The sequence below is a fragment of the Pseudophryne corroboree genome, chromosome 11 (assembly GCF_028390025.1).
Source record: "Pseudophryne corroboree isolate aPseCor3 chromosome 11, aPseCor3.hap2, whole genome shotgun sequence".
NCBI classification, from domain to species: domain Eukaryota; kingdom Metazoa; phylum Chordata; class Amphibia; order Anura; family Myobatrachidae; genus Pseudophryne; species Pseudophryne corroboree.
The window spans coordinates 142,502,435-142,522,018 of NC_086454.1; the positions used below are offsets into that span (position 1 = coordinate 142,502,435).

General features: G+C 49.3%; 1 protein-coding gene across 10 annotated transcripts in view; it reads right to left on the bottom strand.

Annotated features, from left to right (window-relative positions):
* LOC134969140 (phospholipase A and acyltransferase 2-like) overlaps positions 1-19,584 on the bottom strand; it is a 217,271-nt gene that overhangs the window by 172,358 nt on the left and 25,329 nt on the right. For 2 of the 10 annotated variants that reach the window (XM_063944881.1, XM_063944883.1), the window contains exon 2: positions 4,218-4,272. In XM_063944881.1, the coding sequence (XP_063800951.1) occupies positions 4,218-4,272 (55 nt within the window). Of the gene's footprint in view, positions 1-4,217; positions 4,273-8,149; positions 8,173-8,444; positions 8,568-9,403; positions 9,662-13,064; positions 13,152-19,584 lie in introns of those variants that run through there. The other 8 variants (XM_063944884.1, XM_063944879.1, XM_063944886.1 and 5 more) reach the window with 8 other exon arrangements.

The following is a 19,584-nucleotide window of genomic DNA, read 5'->3' on the forward strand; positions in this document are numbered from 1 at the left end:
CTGACTGAGGACAGGACCCCACAAAGTCCTTTGGCGAGACAGAGAGAGAGTATGCCAGCACACACCACAGCGCTATATAACAGGGATTTACACTAACACAAAGTGATTTGTCCCTATAGCCACTTTACATATACAGTTTTCGCCTAAATTTTGTGCCCCCCCTCTCTTTTTTACCCTTTGAGCCTGGAAACTGCAGGGGAAAGCCTGGGAAGCTGTCTTCCAGCGGAGCTGTGAAGAGGAAATGGCGCCAGTGTGCTGAGGGAGATAGCCCCGCCCCCTTCTCGGCGGACTTCTCCCGCTCTTATATTTATATTATGGCGGGGGATTTTTGCACATATATAGTTTTTTAGACTATATTATGTGCTGTTTGCCAATGTAAGGTACTCTAATTGCAGCCCAGGGCGCCCCCCCCAGCGCCCTGCACCCATCAGTGACCGGAGTATGTGGTGTGCATAGGGAGCAATGGCGCACAGCTGCAGTGCTGTGCGCTACCTTAATGAAGACCGGAGTCTTCAGCCGCCGATTTCCAGGATGTTCTTCTTGCTTCTGGCTCTGCAAGGGGGACGGCGGCGCGGCTCCGGGACCGGACGACCGAGGCTGGGCCTGTGTTCGATCCCTCTGGAGCTAATGGTGTCCAGTAGCCTAGAAGCCCAAGCTAGCTGCAAGCAGGTAGGTTCGCTTCTCTCCCCTCAGTCCCTCGTAGCAGTGAGTCTGTTGCCAGCAGATCTCACTGAAAATAAAAAACCTAACAAATACTTTCTTTACTAGAAGCTCAGGAGAGCCCCTAGTGTGCAACCAGCTCGGGCCGGGCACAGATTCTAACTGAGGTCTGGAGGAGGGCATAGAGGGAGGAGCCAGTGCACACCAGATAGTACCTAATCTTTCTTTTAGAGTGCCCAGTCTCCTGTGGAGCCCGTCTATTCCCCATGGTCCTTACGGAGTACCCAGCATCCACTAGGACGTCAGAGAGATATATATATATATATATATATATATATAGAGATATATATATATACACACACACACATATATACATACATATACACACACACACACACATACACGAGAGAATTTTTATATGTATATACCTGTAATATAAATCTCAAGCAAACAAGATATAGAAAATATTAGTACATTTTTAAACTAGTTCAATATATACAAGTATAATTTAGATAAAGGGAGATTTTTTTAGCATATTCTTTTTGTAAAAAAAGAAAATTTAGAGGTGGAACTACAAGAACAATCATGGCCTATTGCTAAACTCGCCAGTAAAAGCTGGAGAAAAAAAGATATGAAAAGATTCAGACAATTTTCATGATAATACAATGATACATAAGGTTCCCATTCATTTTCAATAGAGGTTGGAAAAGTTCAATAAAAAATGTGAAAAGTAGATTTTTGCGGAAAAACCCCCCAGATAAATAAAATCAAAAAAACTTACATACAAACAGACAATACTTAAAAAATGCGAAAAAGTATAAAAAAAAATAAAAATGTATCCAATTTTTGAACGCAAAAAACTGTTGATAGATGTAGACCCCATAAACACACAATATACACAGACATACACACATATACACACCAGGGACGTGTATACACACATCAGTTCTCACCAAGAAGAGGGCAAGAGCTCCTTGTTCTAGCATGGAGGTGCGGAGCTTCTATGTGATTGACAGGCTGGGCCTCCGTGGGGAGGAAGAAAAGATTGAGGAAAGGGAATGGGTGGCCACCACATTGACTGCATGTTCCATATCACTGAATGCAGATACAGTACCTCACAGCCAGGAAGGTTCTTCTGACAAGCCTCCTAACCTCCCCTCTTCCCTAACACACCTCACTGCACGGCACTTGACTCTCTGCAATGCAATCAGTGACATGGAACATGCATGCAGTGTGGTGGCCACTGGCCACCCCTTCCCTCTCTTACATTCATTTTTTCCTACCCTGGGTCCCAGCTCTGTTACAGAAAGCCAGCGCCTTCTGTTCCCAGCGGCCCTGGAGGTCAAGCTCCACTCGCTCCACCCTCGCAACGCCCCTGCGTGCATGGCATCTATTTCCCACTTGCTCTGCTAAGATTTTTACAAATTCTCTTAAAATGCCTTGTGATACATTAAAGTGATACTAAAAAAAAGCATGTAAAATCATCCATTTGCACATCATTTTAGTAGAAAGTATTGAAAAATATGCGCCCATAATGCAATGCTCTTTATTAGGGGTCCTCTGCTATCACCATTCTAAGATTGCTACCACTGCTGTGGTCTTGTTATATAGGGAGAATTTCTATAGCTAGGAGATTTAGATGGATTTAGGCCTTTCATCCCTAATAGAACTACTCTCTCAACCTTGCCTGCTCCTTGCAGGTAAACCACAGGATTCATCCTAGCTTGTCAAATATATATCACAGTCTCTTGTCGCCCTCCCTGCTTCCTGCACGTATGAACAGTCTCCTGACCTGACTTGGGGGGTAAGTCAGATCTGATCGCTGCTGTGCGTTTTCTCACACACGGCGGTCAGGTCCAAACTGCGCATGCGTATGCACCGCAATGCGCAGGAGCGATGGAAAGCTACAATGGGCATCGCTGGTTAGCGACGGGATGGTGTGAAGGATCCATTCGCACGGGCGTACGATAGGTGATTGACAGGAAGAGGCCGTTTGTGGGTAGCAACTGACCGTTTACAGGGAGTGTCCGGAAAAACGCAGGTGTGTCCTAAGCGTTTTGAGGAAGGGTGTCTGACGTCAGCTCCGGCCCCGATCAGTAGGATTCAATTGCACTGGAAGAGTAAGTCCTGGGCTGCGCAGAGAATGCATAAACTGCTTTATAGCAGCTCTGCTAACACATAGCATCGCACACTTGCACAGCAAAAATACACTTCCCCTGTAGGTGGCGACTATCTGATCGCAGGACAGCAAAAAAACACAGCCCAGCAATCAGATCTGAATTACCCCCTTGGCTTAGCCCACAGGTTCTCAAACTCGGTCCTCAGGACCCCACACAGTGCATGTTTTGCAGGTCTCCTCACAGAATCACAAGTGAAATAATTAGCTCCACCTGTGGACCTTTTAAAATGTGTCAGTGAGTAATTAATACACCTGTGCACTTGCTGGGTTACCTACAAAACATGCACTGTGTGGGGTCCTGAGGACCGAGTTTGAGAACCACTGGCTTAGCCAATGTAACACAGTACCAGTGACGTGCGGTGGGGTGAGGCAGGTGAGGCAGAGCCTTTCCTGTCATACTTACATTTGTGCCAGAGTTTTGACTGTGTAAAGTATATGATAAATACAAAGAATATGTTTGAAATATCTCCTTTGCATTATTCTAATAATTTTTATAGCCAAAACCGTGGAGTAAAAAGTCTATGGCAGGTGAGGCAGTGCCTCACCTGCCTATCTTTTCCGCTCATCTCTGATCAAAACTCACCAAATTTCCAGGAGTTTATACTGCTACACCTGTGTATAATGCCCAGATGTACCCTTTGACTCATATATTGTGTGTAAATCTGGCTCTGGGGCCAGCTAGTGCCTCCTGAGCCATTTAGCTCACCGCACGTCCCTGCACAGTACAGTTCATTCACAGAGCTTGGTAGTCTACCCTGCCATGTGCAGGTCTGGACTGGACTTCCGGCCAGTGGCGTCAGAAGGCGGGTGCGGGGAGTGCGGCCCGCACCCAGGTATCACCCACGGAAGGGGTGACACCAAGTGCTGGCTCTTCTGCAGGGACAGGAGCCGAGTGCTGCAGTGTGATAATCCTCTGCAGCACTCGGCTCCTGTCACAGAAAAGGAGCCGGCACTGCACGCTGCCTAGTCTCCGGGGGAAGCCAGCATTTCAGAGGAAGCTGGATACACCCCCCGGAGTGAAGAAGAGAAGACCCGTGAGGCCACGCCCCTTTAAATTAGGTCACGCCCCCTTTTCGTCCGGCCGCGGCTCCGGCAGTGAGTGTGAGAAGGGGGGGGGGGGGGGGGTGTAGTAATGCAGAGTGTGCTCCGGGTGTACCGACACCTGGTGACGCCTCTGCTTCCGGCCATCAGTGGACACCAGGCACACTGAGCTCTGACTGTTCCAGCCTCACCTGAGCTCTGTCTTCACAGGGCAGCCTCTAGGTGTGGTCACATACCCCTTTGTTCCCTGTATGGGCGGATCCCTCTAGCTCCACACTGAATCACCTGCTCATCAGCACCATCTTTGGTGACACTGCCACAATATATATATACTCACTTGTAAAGGCATGTCTCCTGCTTTTTGTTGCTTCTTCACCTTCCCTTATATTTTTCTGTAAACAGAATATTATAACAATTATGAATAGACATGGGGAAGTGTTTGCGGTCAGCACAGTCTCATACGTTCCATTTTCTGCTGTGGTGAAAAAAACAGTATGCAGTCATAGTTGTATTTATAATGAGTGCAGGGTGTGCAGTGTACAGGGGTCCCACTCCGCACTCCCTGCACCAATTCCCTATATTTACCCCTCCGTTGGCTCAGTGAAACACAGTGCTGCTGATCCCTGGGGTAAGGCAGCCAGCACATACATTACGTATGGGATGTATTTGGCATTCCGACAATCAGGATGTTGGTGGTAAGAGAATCGGCATTGACATTCCGTCAGGCACCGCTCAGAATCCAAATGATGGAATACCGAAGGTCATAATCATGAACGCAAGTATGAGGGAGGAGGTTAGAGTTTGGCTGCGGGATGGAGGTTACGGTTAGGTTGTGGCACAAGAGGGTTAGGGTTAGGTTGCGGGAGGGGAGGATTAATCTGCGGGAGTGGAGGGTTAGGGATAGGCTGCACGAGGTAAGGTTAGGTTTAGGCATTAAGGGGATTCTTAAGGTTAGGCTGCGACAGGGGAGGGTTAGAATGTGGGATGGAAGGTTAGGCACCAGGGAGAGTGTTAGGAAGGGATAGGGTCACCAACTTACCAAATGTGTCGGGATTCTGGTCGTCAGAATGTCATTGCCAGTATTCTGACCGTCGGCATAATGACTGTCAGGATCCCGTACCAAACCCTTACATACAACATTACATTTATGTTTATATGTATTAACCGCCCCTCGCCCACATGTAATGTGTGGTCTACGCAGCAGCCGCTGCCCCTGATGGGCATAACGTTCCCGGTGATCGACGCATGTGTAGTGACACTGCACACAAGTCCTCTCCTCGGTTAAACCACCCATGGGTGCAGTGGCAACTCAAAACACTAGTTTCCCATGTGGATCTCCCACTTGTTAAATTGATCTTTAAGCATTGTACAGGCACAGCTGGGCGGACTTTAAGGGGCCTGTTTATAATCTAGATATTTACCTTAATTAATGCAAAAACTGCTATTTCTGCTAGTATCAGGCAATTTACTAATAGGTTAAAAGAGGAGACATTGCAGCCTGGTCAGGATAGAAATATTATTAGAAGAAGATATCAACATAAATAAAGATTAGTGTGGAAAGAGAGAATGTCCCGGCAGTGGCGTAAGTTTGTCCCAGTCGCCCAGAGGCATGATAAATGTTGGTGCCCTCCTACTTATACACACACATACCATATGTAACTATCCGGCACTCAGGGTGAACAGTAGTAGCGTGCTCAGGTACCTTTCCCAATAGTAACATAGATACACATACAACATGGACGCACTCCAAGTCAGTCATTACAATAAAACAGACACCAACATACCTTTATAGTACACCTACAGTGCTCCCTCACCCGCCAGCGGGTCTCGATGGAGATGCTTTGGCGCAGCGGTGTGCCGATATATATAAAACCCACACAAACACCTCTTTCACTTAAACATAACACGCCTTTCACTTAAACACACACATGCCTCTCACACAAACATACACATTTAGAAACGGACACCCCTCCATATATTTGTAAGGTAGCGTGTACCCAGACCAGGTGTGTGCTCTGTACATAGTCCTGTAGAAATGCTCAAATGCCTCCTTTAATCCTTGCCTCTCACTCTCACACACACACACACACACACACACACACCTCTCACACAAACACACATGCCTCTCACTTACACACACACACACACACCGCTCACACAAACACACATGCCTCTCACTTACACACACACACACCTCTCGTACACATGCCTCTTTTACTTGAGCACAAAACTTTCCTTAAAAACACACACACATCTCACTTAAAAACCTGCACACACAAAACTACCTGATGGAGGAACAGAGAGCTTCACTCGGCTGGCTTGCTTAACTGGAAGTGCCCGGGAGGAGCTGCACTCTGGAGCTTCACCTAGCTGCAGCCAGTGCCAGCTCTCTGTGTATACAGGAGGCAGCTTCCGTGTCACTGACACAGCTCCTCCGTCTGCAAGAATGATTAAAAAAAAAAAAAATAGCAGCGCGCGATCGTCAGGCAGCGGGAGACAGTGGAGGAGATGTGCCCCCTTGAGGTCAGGAGCCCGGCGGCAGCCGACTTCATTGCCTCTCTCAGTTCCGCCACTGTGTCCCGGACAGTATGGGAATATCAGAGACATAGGGGGTAATTCAGAGCTGATCCTAGAAGTAAATTTGTTAGCAGTTGGTCAAAACCATGGGGCTAATTCAGACCTGATCGCTTGCTAGCAGTTTTTTTGCAGCACTGCGATCAGATAGTCGCCGCCTACAGGGGAGTGTATTTTAGCTGTGCAAGTGTGCGAACCCATGTGCAGCCGAGCGGTACAACTAAACTATGTGCAGTTTCTGAGTTGCCCAGAACTTACTTAGCTGTTGCGATCACTTCAGCCTGTCCAGGGCCGGAATTGACGTCAGAAACCCACCCTGCAAACGCTTGGACACACCTGCGGTTTTCCAACCACTCCCAGAAAACGGTCAGTTGCCACCCACAAACGCCTTCTTCCTGTCAATCTCCTTGTGATCGGCTGTGCGAATGGATTCTTCGTAAAACCCATCGCACAGCAACGATCTACTTTGTACCCGTGCGATGTGCCTGCACATTGCGGTGCATGTGCATGCGCAGTTCTGACCTGATCGCAGCACTACAAAAAACGCTAGCGAGCGATCAGGTCTGAATTACCCCCTATGTCATTCCTCCCAACATGACCCTCTCCAGGAGGGACACAATGCTCTGTACCTGGACTTCTCTCTTAATTTATGATTGCCATCACCTGTGATGAAACACCTTCTTATCCATTAACCTGTTCAACACAGGTGATGGCAATCATAAATTAAGAGAAAAGTCCAGGAGCAGAGCATTCTGTCCCTCCTGGAGAGGGTCATGTTGGGAGGTACAGTGGCAAACGCAGGATTTGCATGGGGGGGTTTCCAGAACTGGGTGGAGCCAATCACGGGGGTGGGGACTGAGGTGACCCAGTATATGCTAGGTCCGTAAAACTAGTGTGACTGTGTGTGTATATATATATATATATATATATATATATATATATATATATATATATATATATATATATATATATTGTAGAAGAAGTCCAGCACTCTCATCTTAGGCAGCATCAACGGGGTGCACTACACAGAAAAGCCACTTACATAGAGGGAATTTCCGATGAATATAGTCCAAACATAGGAGAGTGCCTATGTTTGGACTAATATATCTACACATATATACCGTATACACACACACACACACATATATATATATATATACACACACATACACATATACATAGCATATTAAACATACATACATATATATATATATACAGTAAACTTATATATACACGTGTGTGTGTGTGTGTGTGTGTGTGTGTGTGTGTGTGTGTGTGTGTGTGTGTGTGTTTATATGTATGCACATGGATTGGATATATGGATATATATGTACTATAATTAAAATAAAGTAAACTTTTATTAAGCACTTACAAGTGCCACCAGGAAGACAGCAGGCTACAGAGGACGCTAGACAGTAATAATACTCATGCAGCAAAAAAAAATATATATATATATATATATATTTGTTTTTTTTTGGTGGGGGGGGGGGTCTGGGTGCTCGGAAACCCTCCCTGCGTGCACCACTGTGGTATGAAATAACCCACCCAAATCTAACACTCTCTGCACATGTTATATCTGCCACACCTGCAGTGCACATGGTTTTGCCCAACTGCTAACAAAATTGCTGCTACGATCAGGTCTGAATTACCCCCATAGTTGCCTACCCTCCAGCATTCTGCAGCATGCTTGCCTACCTGACCCTCTCCATGAGGGAGAAAATGCTCTGTTCCATGACTTTCCTGGTAATGTATGATTGCCATCACCTGTGGTGAAACACCTTTCTTGTCAATTAACTAGCTCACTACAGGTGATGGCAATCATACATTACCAGGAAAGTCCAGGAACAGAGCATTTTCTCCCTCATGGAGAGGGTCCGGTAGGCAAGTATGTTCTGCAGGAGACTCCCTGAAATAGTAGCAATCCCCCTGACTCCCTGAACAGTCCATCAATTTCCCTGATTGCACCTCATCACCATCATGCAGCTGTTACCTTTTGTGGAAAAAGAGAAATCAGAGATACATCCATTCAAATGGGATCATCAGTGCCATTCCCCTGCATTGGTTATAAGGAACAATAGGGCAGATGTATTAACCTGGAGAAGGCATAAGGAAGTGATAAACCAGTGATATGTGCAAGGTGATAAACACACCAGCCAATCAGTTCCCATATGTAAATTAACAGTTAGGAGCTGATTGGCTGGTGCATTATCACCTGGCACATATCACTGGTTTATCACTTCCTTATGCTTTCTCCAGGTTAATACATCTGCCCCAGTAATCCCTATGGCCAGTAGCGAATTTAAGGGTCAGGCCGTCCCTAGGCACATAATTATTACCCCCCACGCACACACAAACACCTATTTTAAAATGAGAGTTTAGAAAGGGATTAGTAGTGGGAAGTCAGGGTAAAATGGGAGTTGTAGTGTGGATCAGGATGGGATTAATAGTGGGAAGCAGGGGCAAAATGGGAGTAGTAGTACGGAGCAGGGGGCAGGATGGGAGTAGAAGTGCAGATCAGGAGGAATATGCTAGGAATAGTAGTGGTGGGGAGCAGGATGGAAGTAGCAGCGGGCAGCAGGGGACAGGCTAAGAATAGTAGTGGTAAGCAGGGGACAGTAAGAGTAAAAGTGGGAAGCAGGGGGCAGGCTAAGAGTAGAAGTGAGAAGCAGGGGGCAGGCTAAGAGTAGTCGATGGGAAGCTGGGGGTCTGCTGGGAGTAGTAATAGTGCGGATCAGGGGCCAGGATGGAAATAGTAGTAGTGCAGAGCAGGGGGTTTAGGGGGCTAGATGGGAGTAGTAGTGGGAAGCAGAGGGCAAAAGGGGAGTAGTGGCGGGAAGAAGTGGGCCTTGAATCATGCATTGACACTATCAGAGGGAGCCAGCAATGCATCCAGCTCCCCTCCCCCACCACCCTCTGCACACCCCGCAGCACTAATGTCACTGAACTTACACTGCTTCGGGTGTCTCCTCCTCTGTGTCCCAGCTGCCACACTTCCAGGGGTTGGCTGGCAAATTTTATTGCTGGTGATCTCCACAGTGACATGCTCCTCTCACACACCGGTAACACACAAACAGGAGGGGACACGCACAATTGACACACACACTAGAGGGAACATGCACAGAGGAGGGGACACACACAATTGACACACACAGGAGTGGAGACGGACACGCACGCAGGAGTGGACTTGCACACAAGTCTTGGGGACATGGACACATTGGAGGGGACACACACACAGTCACATAGGAGGAGGGGGCACACATTCACACAGGAGGGGGGACACATTCAAACAGGAGGAGGGGAGACACGGGAAGGGGGGACACATTCACACAGGAGGTGGGGGGCCACAGTCACACAGAAGGGGGGCATAGTCACACGGGGGGGCACGTCACACAGGAGGAGGGGGGACACAGTTACAAAGGAGGGGGGCCATAGTCACACAGGAGGGGCGGCACCATCACATGGGAGGAGGGGGAACATAGTCCCACTTGGGTAGGTACAGTGGTACACATTGTCAGGGCAGATAGAGACACACACACCTGGTGATGAAGGGGGAAAACAAATGCAGAGATAAACAGTAGGTGATAGCTACAGATACACGTGGGTAGGGATGGCCATCGACCATCGATGATTCAAAATCATCGAAGGTCTATGACCGATGATAACTACTTTTATCATAGATGGGGGAGAACCAGATGGTGTCCCACCATCGATGGTAAAGAGCTATCAAATATTTGTTTTTGTGTTTTTCACCTAGAGTGTCAGGGACTCGGAGCATAGCTCTGCCCCCGGACACCCGTGAAGCCACGCCCCCGGGCTTTGATTGGCCCACATCAACCTCAATACTAAAGTAATAGGGACCATCAATGGGCAAAACCATTGATGGTTCCCTTAAAGATGGTTGCCCACCATCGAGGTTATCCACCAATGGTACCATCGATGGTAACCATCGATGGATAACCCACCAATGGCCATCCCTACACGTGGGTGGGGGTGGGCTGGGTCGGAGGGGGAGAGAGGAGATCTGTCACTTACCAGGATCCTCAGTTGCTGCTGGTCACACCTCCTGTACTGGTGCAGTGACAGTCCCTATCAGAGGCAGAGCAGCATGCATCGTGCAGGCCAAGCAGGAGTCAGTCACATGCACTTCTATTCATGTGTTATCCAGCACAGCCAATGGGAGAGAGCAGGGGCAGAATCACTGGCCTGACAGCTGAAGTGAAGAAAATGTCAGCAGGTACCCTCTACCTCCTTCGCCACCAGCAACCTGCTCTCTGCCCCCTTCCCCCCAAAATCAACACAGGACTCCCCTTCCCATCAAGGCAGCTGCGATGCTGATCCTGGGCTGAACTTTACAAATAAAAAAGATCAAACGAGGGGGTGGCTGCTGTACCGCCCCCACCAGGTGCCACCCCTAGGCATGTGCCTCACGTGCTTAGTTGGATATCCGGCATTGCCCATGGCTACATGCATTTTAAATGAAGTTTCCAGTGGGCGCTTACATCTTGTAAAACACAATACACAAATCCTGAAAAGTATCAGTGTCTTTTCTTCAACAAGTAGATCTTACTAACTTTGGGGATCTTTTACATTTGGATGTAAGTCATGGGGCTCAGATGTAGCAGTGCACGTCCGCGCCGATAGGTTTTACTTTCACAATCTCCATAGAATGCTTTTTCAAAAGTAGACAAGTGTGTATCATACCCCTTTTACACCACCTGAAATATCCCGAGATTTTGCATGGGAGTGCGCAAAATCCCGGGACTGCAGGCGGTGTGAAAGGGTCCTTCTCCTAATCCCCGGGTACACTTTCCCGGGAATCCAACATGGCACATACGCAGGGTTGCACACGGGTAAGACCCGGGTAGGAGGCGGTGTAAATGGGTAGGCAGGGTCAGCCGACCCGGCACCCATTTACAGCATGGCAAACCTCCCGTACCACAGTGTCCGGCGGGCGGGAGGCTGGGGGTCACGGCGCACCGTACTGGTTACCATGCAGCGGCTGGGGACATGGCAGCGCCATGTCTGGAGCCTGGAAGGGCCGGAGGCTGCGGGCAGCACAGCAGCTTCCAGATTGCTGTGCTTGCCCCCGGCGAGACGCTCTGGAGTCCCTCTCCGCAGTTGTTACCTGCGCTTGGAGATGACATCATCTCTAAGCGCCAGCCTAAAAGACACTGCACCCGGGTGTAGTGTAAACGGTGCCAATCCGGGAATATCCCGAATCGGCAGTGCAGTGTAAATGGGGGGAGTCCTGGGTCTGACCCGGCTTGGAACCGTGTTCCAAATCCTGGGTCAGACCCAGGATTTTGGTGTAAAAGGGGTATCAGAGAGCAGCCGCATTTACTTTCTGTAGTGTTCTTAAATATTTTCTGATCGTGTCTTAGCTGCTGTGCATGTAGCCTGATAGAGGTCAATGCGTGTGATTTATGAACCAACCCTTTGTCACTTCCCAGCCACTGTACCTGAGAGGTGAGTGGAGATTAATTTTATTTTTTAACTACATATTAGTGCTGTTCGTCGCATATTATTTAGTGTTTGAACATGTAGAGAACATTTAAAGTTCACAATTTACTGTATCCTGACTATGGGGGTCATTCCGAGTTGATCGTAGCTGTGCTAAATTTAGCACAGCTACGATCATTCACACTGACATGCGGGGGGACGCCCAGCACAGGGCTAGTACACCCCGCATGTCAGTGCCGGCTCCCCCGGCAGAAGTGCAAAGGCATCGCACAGCGGCGATGCCATTGCACTTCAAGAGTAGCTTCCGACCAGCGCAGCTTTAGCGTGCTGGCCAGGAGCTACTCGTCGCTCCCCGGCCCGCAGCAGCTGCGTGTGACATCACGCAGCCGCCGCGGCCAGCCCCCCCAACGGTCCGGCCAAGCCTGCATTGGCTGGCCCGCTCTCCTTGAAAGGCGGCTTAATGCCGCCGTCCAGCACCCTCCAGCCCAGCGACCGCCTCTGTCTCAGAGGCGAATGCTAGGCAATGATGGCTGCCATGCACCGTGGCGCTGGCGCATACGCAGTTCCAACCCGATCGCTGCGCTGCGACAAACTGCAGCGAGCGACCAGGTCGGAATGACCCCCTATATTAATTCTCATTACAATAATGTGTCTACTGAACAAATAAAAAAATATTTTTAAAAACTTAAGGGCCTTACACACTTAAAGATTTCACTGAAAGATATGAACGATCTCGTTCATCAATGAACAAGATACCGTTCATATCTTTCAGTGTGTAGGCACCAATGATGAACGATGCGCGGCCCGCGCTCGTTCATCATTGGTGCCGGCTCGATCATTTCTGAAGGCTAATAGGGACAATCTCATCCATATTAGCATACAGGGCTATGGAGCCGGGTGATGGGGGGAGTGAAGAAACTCCCCACCGCTGCCGGGTCGCCCGCCGGCCATATCGGCTGTCGGGCAGCTCGCAGCCAGTCGCCGAGTGTGTAGGGCTCATTACAATTTGATGTAATAATTATTTTATTTTTATAGCGCTCTTTTTCCAATAGGACTCACGGCACTTAACAGATAGTATGAACATAATACATTACAGAAACTATAAACACAATAAAGAGTTCCTAATGCAAGCTCCGGAAAGCGAAATTACCACAGCTTGTAGCCTATAGGCTTTTTTTCTGGGTAGATGTTGTTGCCTCTTTTCCAGAAATTCCCTCAGAGGAATCTGAAGGACACACACGTCTTGCACATACGCAGGCCGAAAGCCACGTGGTGCACAATAGGACTCTCTGATCAGGGGCGTAGGGAGGGTGGAGCAAGTGGAGCTCAAGATCCAGGCGCCGCTGGGGACAGAAGGCGCCGGCTCCCTGTAACACAGCTGAGAGCTGGGATCTCAGGGTAGGAGGAGATGACTAGAAGAGAGGGATGGGGTGGCCACCACACTGCCTGCATATTCCGTATCACTGATTCAGTGCAAAGAGTCCAGTGCAGTGCAGTGTGGTGTGTTGTTAGGGAAGTGGGGAGGTTTGGAGGCTTGTCAGAAGATGCTTCCTGGCTGTCAGGGATCTGCATCTAGTGATCTGGAACATGCAGGCAGTGTGATGGCCACCCCTGCCCTTTCCTCAGTTTTTTCTGTATGTATACTGTATGTGTATATATTTGTTTATGTCTGTGTATACTGTGTGTTTATGTGTATATGTCTGTGTTTGTGTGTGTAAATGTGTTTGTAAATGCGTGTATACAGTATGTGTGTGTCAGTGACGTGCAGTGAGGTCACTGGTTGGGGAGGCACTGGCAGCTAACAAGCTCTCCCCCCCCCCCCCCCCCCCGAAAAAAAAAAAAAAAAAGTGTGGTCCCCCGACACATCAGTAAAACCAGCACTAGGCAGAACCAGTCAGGGAGAGTAATGCCATAGCAGGGGAGACACTCAGTGTTGGGTCCCCCTGCCATAACATTAATCATCCTCCCGAGCCAGTCAGCCCAGGGTTGGAATTCCTCGGAAAGTGGGAACCCCAAAAAATAAAAATGGGGTCCCCCCCCCCTCCCGAGCAATAACCAGCACTGTGCTGATAGCCCAGTGCTATGCCTCGCACCCCTGGTGGCGGTGGGTGCGGGGTTCATTGTATGTTAATATTATTCTTTACAGGTGGCCTACAGGTCCCAGCAAGCCTGCCCCAGCATGCTGGCACTTGGAGAACCACAAGTGCCAGCATGCCCGGACATAAAGGGCCCGCTGGCACCTGTAGTCCACCTGTAAAGAAAATATTAAAATAAAACACCACACAGTCTTAAAAATAAGTTTTATTAAACTGGATCTTCACCTGGGGGCGGCGGCCTTTAAGCTCTTTTGCGTGGCCGCCGCCTTCCCAGGGCTTCCTGCGTCTTCACCTGGGGGGCGCCACATCCCCAGGGCTTCCAGAGTCTTCACCTGGTGGGCGGCGGCTGCTAAGCTCTTTTGCATAGCCGCCGCCCATCCAGGACTTCCGGCGTCTTCTTTCTTCAGGAGCTCTTCATAGCTCCTCCGCCGCCGTCGGACTGACGCTCCTCTGCCTCGCGCTGACTTATATAAGTCAGCCGGAGGGGGCGGGGCGATGATGCGGCGAGCCGTGATTGGCTCGCGGCGGCCATCTTGAATTTCAAAAATGACGCTGAGGCGCCATTTTTGAAACTGGTACCGCTCCGCTGCCAAACTCTGCAGGATAAAGGTAAACTTCTGCCACCCGCACCGCCGCCGCCCGAACCACCGCCGCATCCCTCCGCCCGCACCACCGCCGCATCCAGCCGCCCGCACCTCCTCCGCCAGCGTCGCCCACACAGTGATTGACAGCGGATCCAGTGACGGATCCGCTGGCCAATCACTGTGGCCTCACTGACAGGGACGTGCTTTCATAGGTTGAAAGCACGTCCCTGTATGAAAGCGGCACCTCTAATGGTGCCGCTTTCCCATATATTTTCAATGGGCTTTTACTGCCCATGGCTAGTCCCCCGCCCGTGCCCGCCCCCTGCTCCCATACTTTTCCCCAGTGACAACGGGAGGCACCACGATCGGTGCCTCCCAAACTCATAAACAATGGAGCAATGCTAAGAATAATATTAAGAAGATACATATGACACAGAATATGTGTCATATGCATCTTCTTTGTATTATCTTAATCATTAATGACAGGGGAGGCACTGCCTCCCCTGACTCCACGTCCCTGATGTGTGTGCATATGTGTGTTTATATGTATACATGTATGTGTGTGTTTATGTGTATATATCTTAGTATACAGTATATGTGTGTGTGTGTTTGTGTGTGTGTATACCTGTGGTGTATATGTGTGTGTTTATGTATGTCTGTATATCTGTGTGTATATTTGTGTGTATGTGTGTGTGTGTGTGTGTGTGTGTGTGTGTGTGTGTGTGTGTGTGTGTATACAGGTTGAGTCTCCCTTATCCAAAATGCTTGGGAACAGAGGTATTTTGGATATCGGATTTTTCCGTATTTTGGAATAATTGCATACCATAATGAGATATCATGGTGATGGGACCTAAATCTAAGCACAGAATGCATTTATGTCTCATATACACCTTATACACACAGCCTGAAGGTCATTTTAGCCAATATTTTTTATAACTTTGTACATTAAACAAAGTGTGTGTACATTCACACAATTCATTTATGTTTCATATACACCTTATAAACACAGCCTGAAGGTCATTTAATACAATATTTCTCTGACGTCCTAGTGGATGCTGGGAACTCCGTAAGGACCATGGGGAATAGCGGCTCCGCAGGAGACTGGGCACAAAAGAAAAGCTTTAGGACTACCTGTTGTGCACTGGCTCCTCCCCCTATGACCCTCCTCCAAGCCTCAGTTAGATTTTTGTGCCCGACTGAGCTGGGTGCAATCTAGGGGGCTCTCCTGAGCTTCTTAGGAAAAGTTAGTTTTAGGTTTTTTATTTTCAGTGAGACCTGCTGGCAACAGGCTCACTGCATCGAGGGACTAAGGGGAGAAGAAGCGAACCTGCCTGCTTGCAGCCAGCTTGGGCTTCTTAGGCTACTGGACACCATTAGCTCCAGAGGGACCGAACACAGGCCCAGCCTCGGAGTCCGGTCCCAGAGCCGCGCCGCCGGCCCCCTTACAGAGCCAGATGCAAGAAGAAGTCCGGAAAATCGGCGGCTGAAGACATCAGTCTTCACCAAGGTAGCGCATAGCACTGCAGCTGTGCGCCATTGCTCCTCATGCACACCACACGCTCCGGTCACTGATGGGTGCAGGGCGCTGGGGGGGGGGTGCCCTGAGCAGCAATATGAACACCTTGGCTGGCTAAAATACATCACATATAACCCCCAGGGCTATATGGATGTATATTAACCCCTGCCAGATTCCTGAAAAAAGCGGGAGAAAAGTCCGCCGAGAAGGGGGCGGAGCCTATCTCCTCAGCACACTGGCGCCATTTTCCCTCACAGCCCCGCTGGAAGGACGTCTCGCTGACTCTCCCCTGCAGTCCTGCACTACAGAAAAGGGTAAAACAAGAGGGGGGGGGCACTAATTAGGCGCAGTATAATATAAACAGCAGCTATAAGGGGAAAAACACTCTGTATAGTGTTATCCCAACATATATATAGCGCTCTGGTGTGTGCTGGCATACTCTCCCTCTGTCTCCCCAAAGGGCTAGTGGGGTCCTGTCCTCTATCAGAGCATTCCCTGTGTGTGTGCTGTGTGTCGGTACAACTGTGTCGACATGTACGAGGAGGAAAATGATGTGGAGACGGAGCAATTGCCTATAATGGAGATGTCACCCCCTAGGGAGTCGACACCTGAGTGGATGGTCTTATGGAAGGAATTACGTGAAAGTGTCAGCTCTTTACAAAAGACGGTTGATGACATGAGACAGCCGGCTACTCAGCTTGTGCCTGTCCAGGCGTCTCAAAGACCATCAGGGGCTCTAAAACGCCCGCTACCTCAGATGGCAGATACAGACGCCGACACGGACACTGACTCCAGTGTCGACGATGAAGAGACGAATGTGACTTCCAGTAGGGCCACACGTTACATGATTGAGGCAATAAAAAATGTTTTACACATTTCTGATAGTACAAGTACCACTAAAAAGGGTATTATGTTTGGTGAGAAAAAACTACCTGTAGTTTTTCCTGCATCTGAGGAATTAAATGAAGTGTGTGATGAAGCGTGGGTTTCTCCCGATAAAAAACTGATAATTCCTAAAAGGTTATTGGCATCATACCCCTTCCCGCCAGAGGATAGGGCACGTTGGGAAACACCCCCTAGGGTGGATAAAGCGCTCACACGCTTGTCTAAACAGGTGGCACTACCGTCTCCTGATACGGCCGCCCTTAAGGAACCTGCTGACAGAAAGCAGGAGAATATCCTAAAATGTATATACACTCACACGGGTGTTATACTGCGACCAGCAATCGCCTCAGCCTGGATGTGCAGTGCTGGGGTGGCTTGGTCGGATTCCCTGACTGAAAATATTGATACCCTGGATAGGGACAGTATATTACTGACTATAGAGCATTTAAAAGATGCATTTTTATATATGCGTGATGCACAGAGGGATATTTGCCGACTGGCATCAAGAGTAAGTGCGCTGTCCATATCTGCCAGAAGAGGGTTATGGACGCGGCAGTGGTCAGGTGATGCTGATTCCAAAAGGCATATGGAAGTATTGCCTTATAAAGGGGAGGAGTTATTTGGGGTAGGTCTATCGGACCTAGTGTCCACGGCAACTGCTGGGAAATCCACATTTTTACCCCAGGTAGCCTCTCAACATAAGAAGACGCCGTATTATCAGGCGCAGTCCTTTCGGCCCCATAAGGGCAAGCGGGCAAAAGGCTCCTCATTTCTGCCCCGTGGCAGAGGGAGAGGAAAAAGGCTGCAGCAAACAGCCAGTTCCCAGGAACAGAAGCCCTCTCCCGCTTCTGCCAAGTCCTCAGCATGACGCTGGGGCTCTACAAGCGGACTCAGGCACGGTGGGGGCCCGTCTCAAGAATTTCAGCGCGCAGTGGGCTCACTCACTAGTGGACCCCTGGATCCTTCAGGTGGTATCTCAGGGGTACAAATTGGAATTCGAGACGTCTCCCCCCCCGCCGTTTCCTAAAGTCTGCCTCACCGACGTCTCCCTCCGACAGGGAGGCGGTATTGGAAGCCATTCACAAGCTGTATTCTCAGCAGGTGATAATCAAGGTACCCCTCCTGCAACAGGGAAAGGGGTATTATTCCACGCTGTTTGTGGTACCGAAGCCGGATGGCTCGGTGAGACCTATTTTAAATCTAAAATCTTTGAACACTTACATACAGAGGTTCAAATTCAAGATGGAGTCACTCAGAGCGGTGATCGCGAACCTGGAAGAAGGGGATTATATGGTGTCTCTGGACATCAAGGATGCTTACCTCCATGTCCCAATTTACCCTTCTCACCAAGGGTACCTCAGGTTTGTGGTACAGAACTGCCACTATCAGTTTCAGACGCTGCCGTTTGGATTGTCCACGGCGCCCCGGGTCTTTACCAAAGTAATGGCCGAAATGATGATACTCCTTCGAAGGAAAGGAGTTTTAATTATCCCTTACTTGGACGATCTCCTGATAAGGGCAAGATCCGAGGAACAGTTGGTAGTCGGAGTAGCACTATCTCAAGTAGTGCTGCGGCAGCACGGTTGGATTCTCAATATCCCAAAATCGCAGCTGATCCCGACGACACGTCTTCTATTCCTAGGGATGATTCTGGACACAGTCCAGAAAAAGGTGTTTCTCCCGGAAGAGAAAGCCAGAGAGTTATCCGAGCTAGTCAGAAACCTCCTAAAACCAGGCCAAGTATCAGTGCATCAATGCACAAGGGTCCTGGGAAAAATGGTGGCTTCCTACGAAGCAATCCCATTCGGCAGATTCCACGCAAGAACATTCCAGTGGGACCTGCTGGATAAATGGTCCGGATCGCATCTTCAGATGCATCGGCGGATAACCCTGTCCCCAAGGACAAGGGTGTCTCTCCTGTGGTGGTTGCAGAGTGCTCATCTTCTAGAGGGCCGCAGATTCGGCATTCAGGACTGGGTCCTGGTGACCACAGATGCCAGCCTGCGAGGCTGGGGAGCAGTCACACAGGGAAGAAACTTCCAGGGCTTGTGGTCAAGCCTGGAGACATCAATTCACATAAATATCCTGGAGTTAAGAGCCATTTACAATGCTCTGAGCCAAGCAAGACCTCTGCTTCAAGGTCAGCCGGTGCTGATCCAGTCGGACAACATCACGGCAGTCGCCCACGTAAACAGACAGGGCGGCACAAGAAGCAGGAGGGCAATGGCAGAAGCTGCAAGGATTCTTCGCTGGGCAGAAAATCATGTGATAGCACTGTCAGCAGTGTTCATTCCGGGAGTGGACAACTGGGAAGCAGACTTCCTCAGCAGGCACGACCTCCACCCGGGAGAGTGGGGACTTCACCCAGAAGTCTTCCATATGATTGTAAACCGTTGGGAAAAACCAAAGGTGGACATGATGGCGTCCCGCCTCAACAAAAAACTGGACAGGTATTGCGCCAGGTCAAGGGACCCTCAAGCAATAGCGGTGGACGCTCTGGTAACACCGTGGGTGTACCAGTCAGTGTATGTGTTCCCTCCTCTGCCTCTCATACCCAAGGTGCTGAGGATTATACGTCGGGGAGGAGTA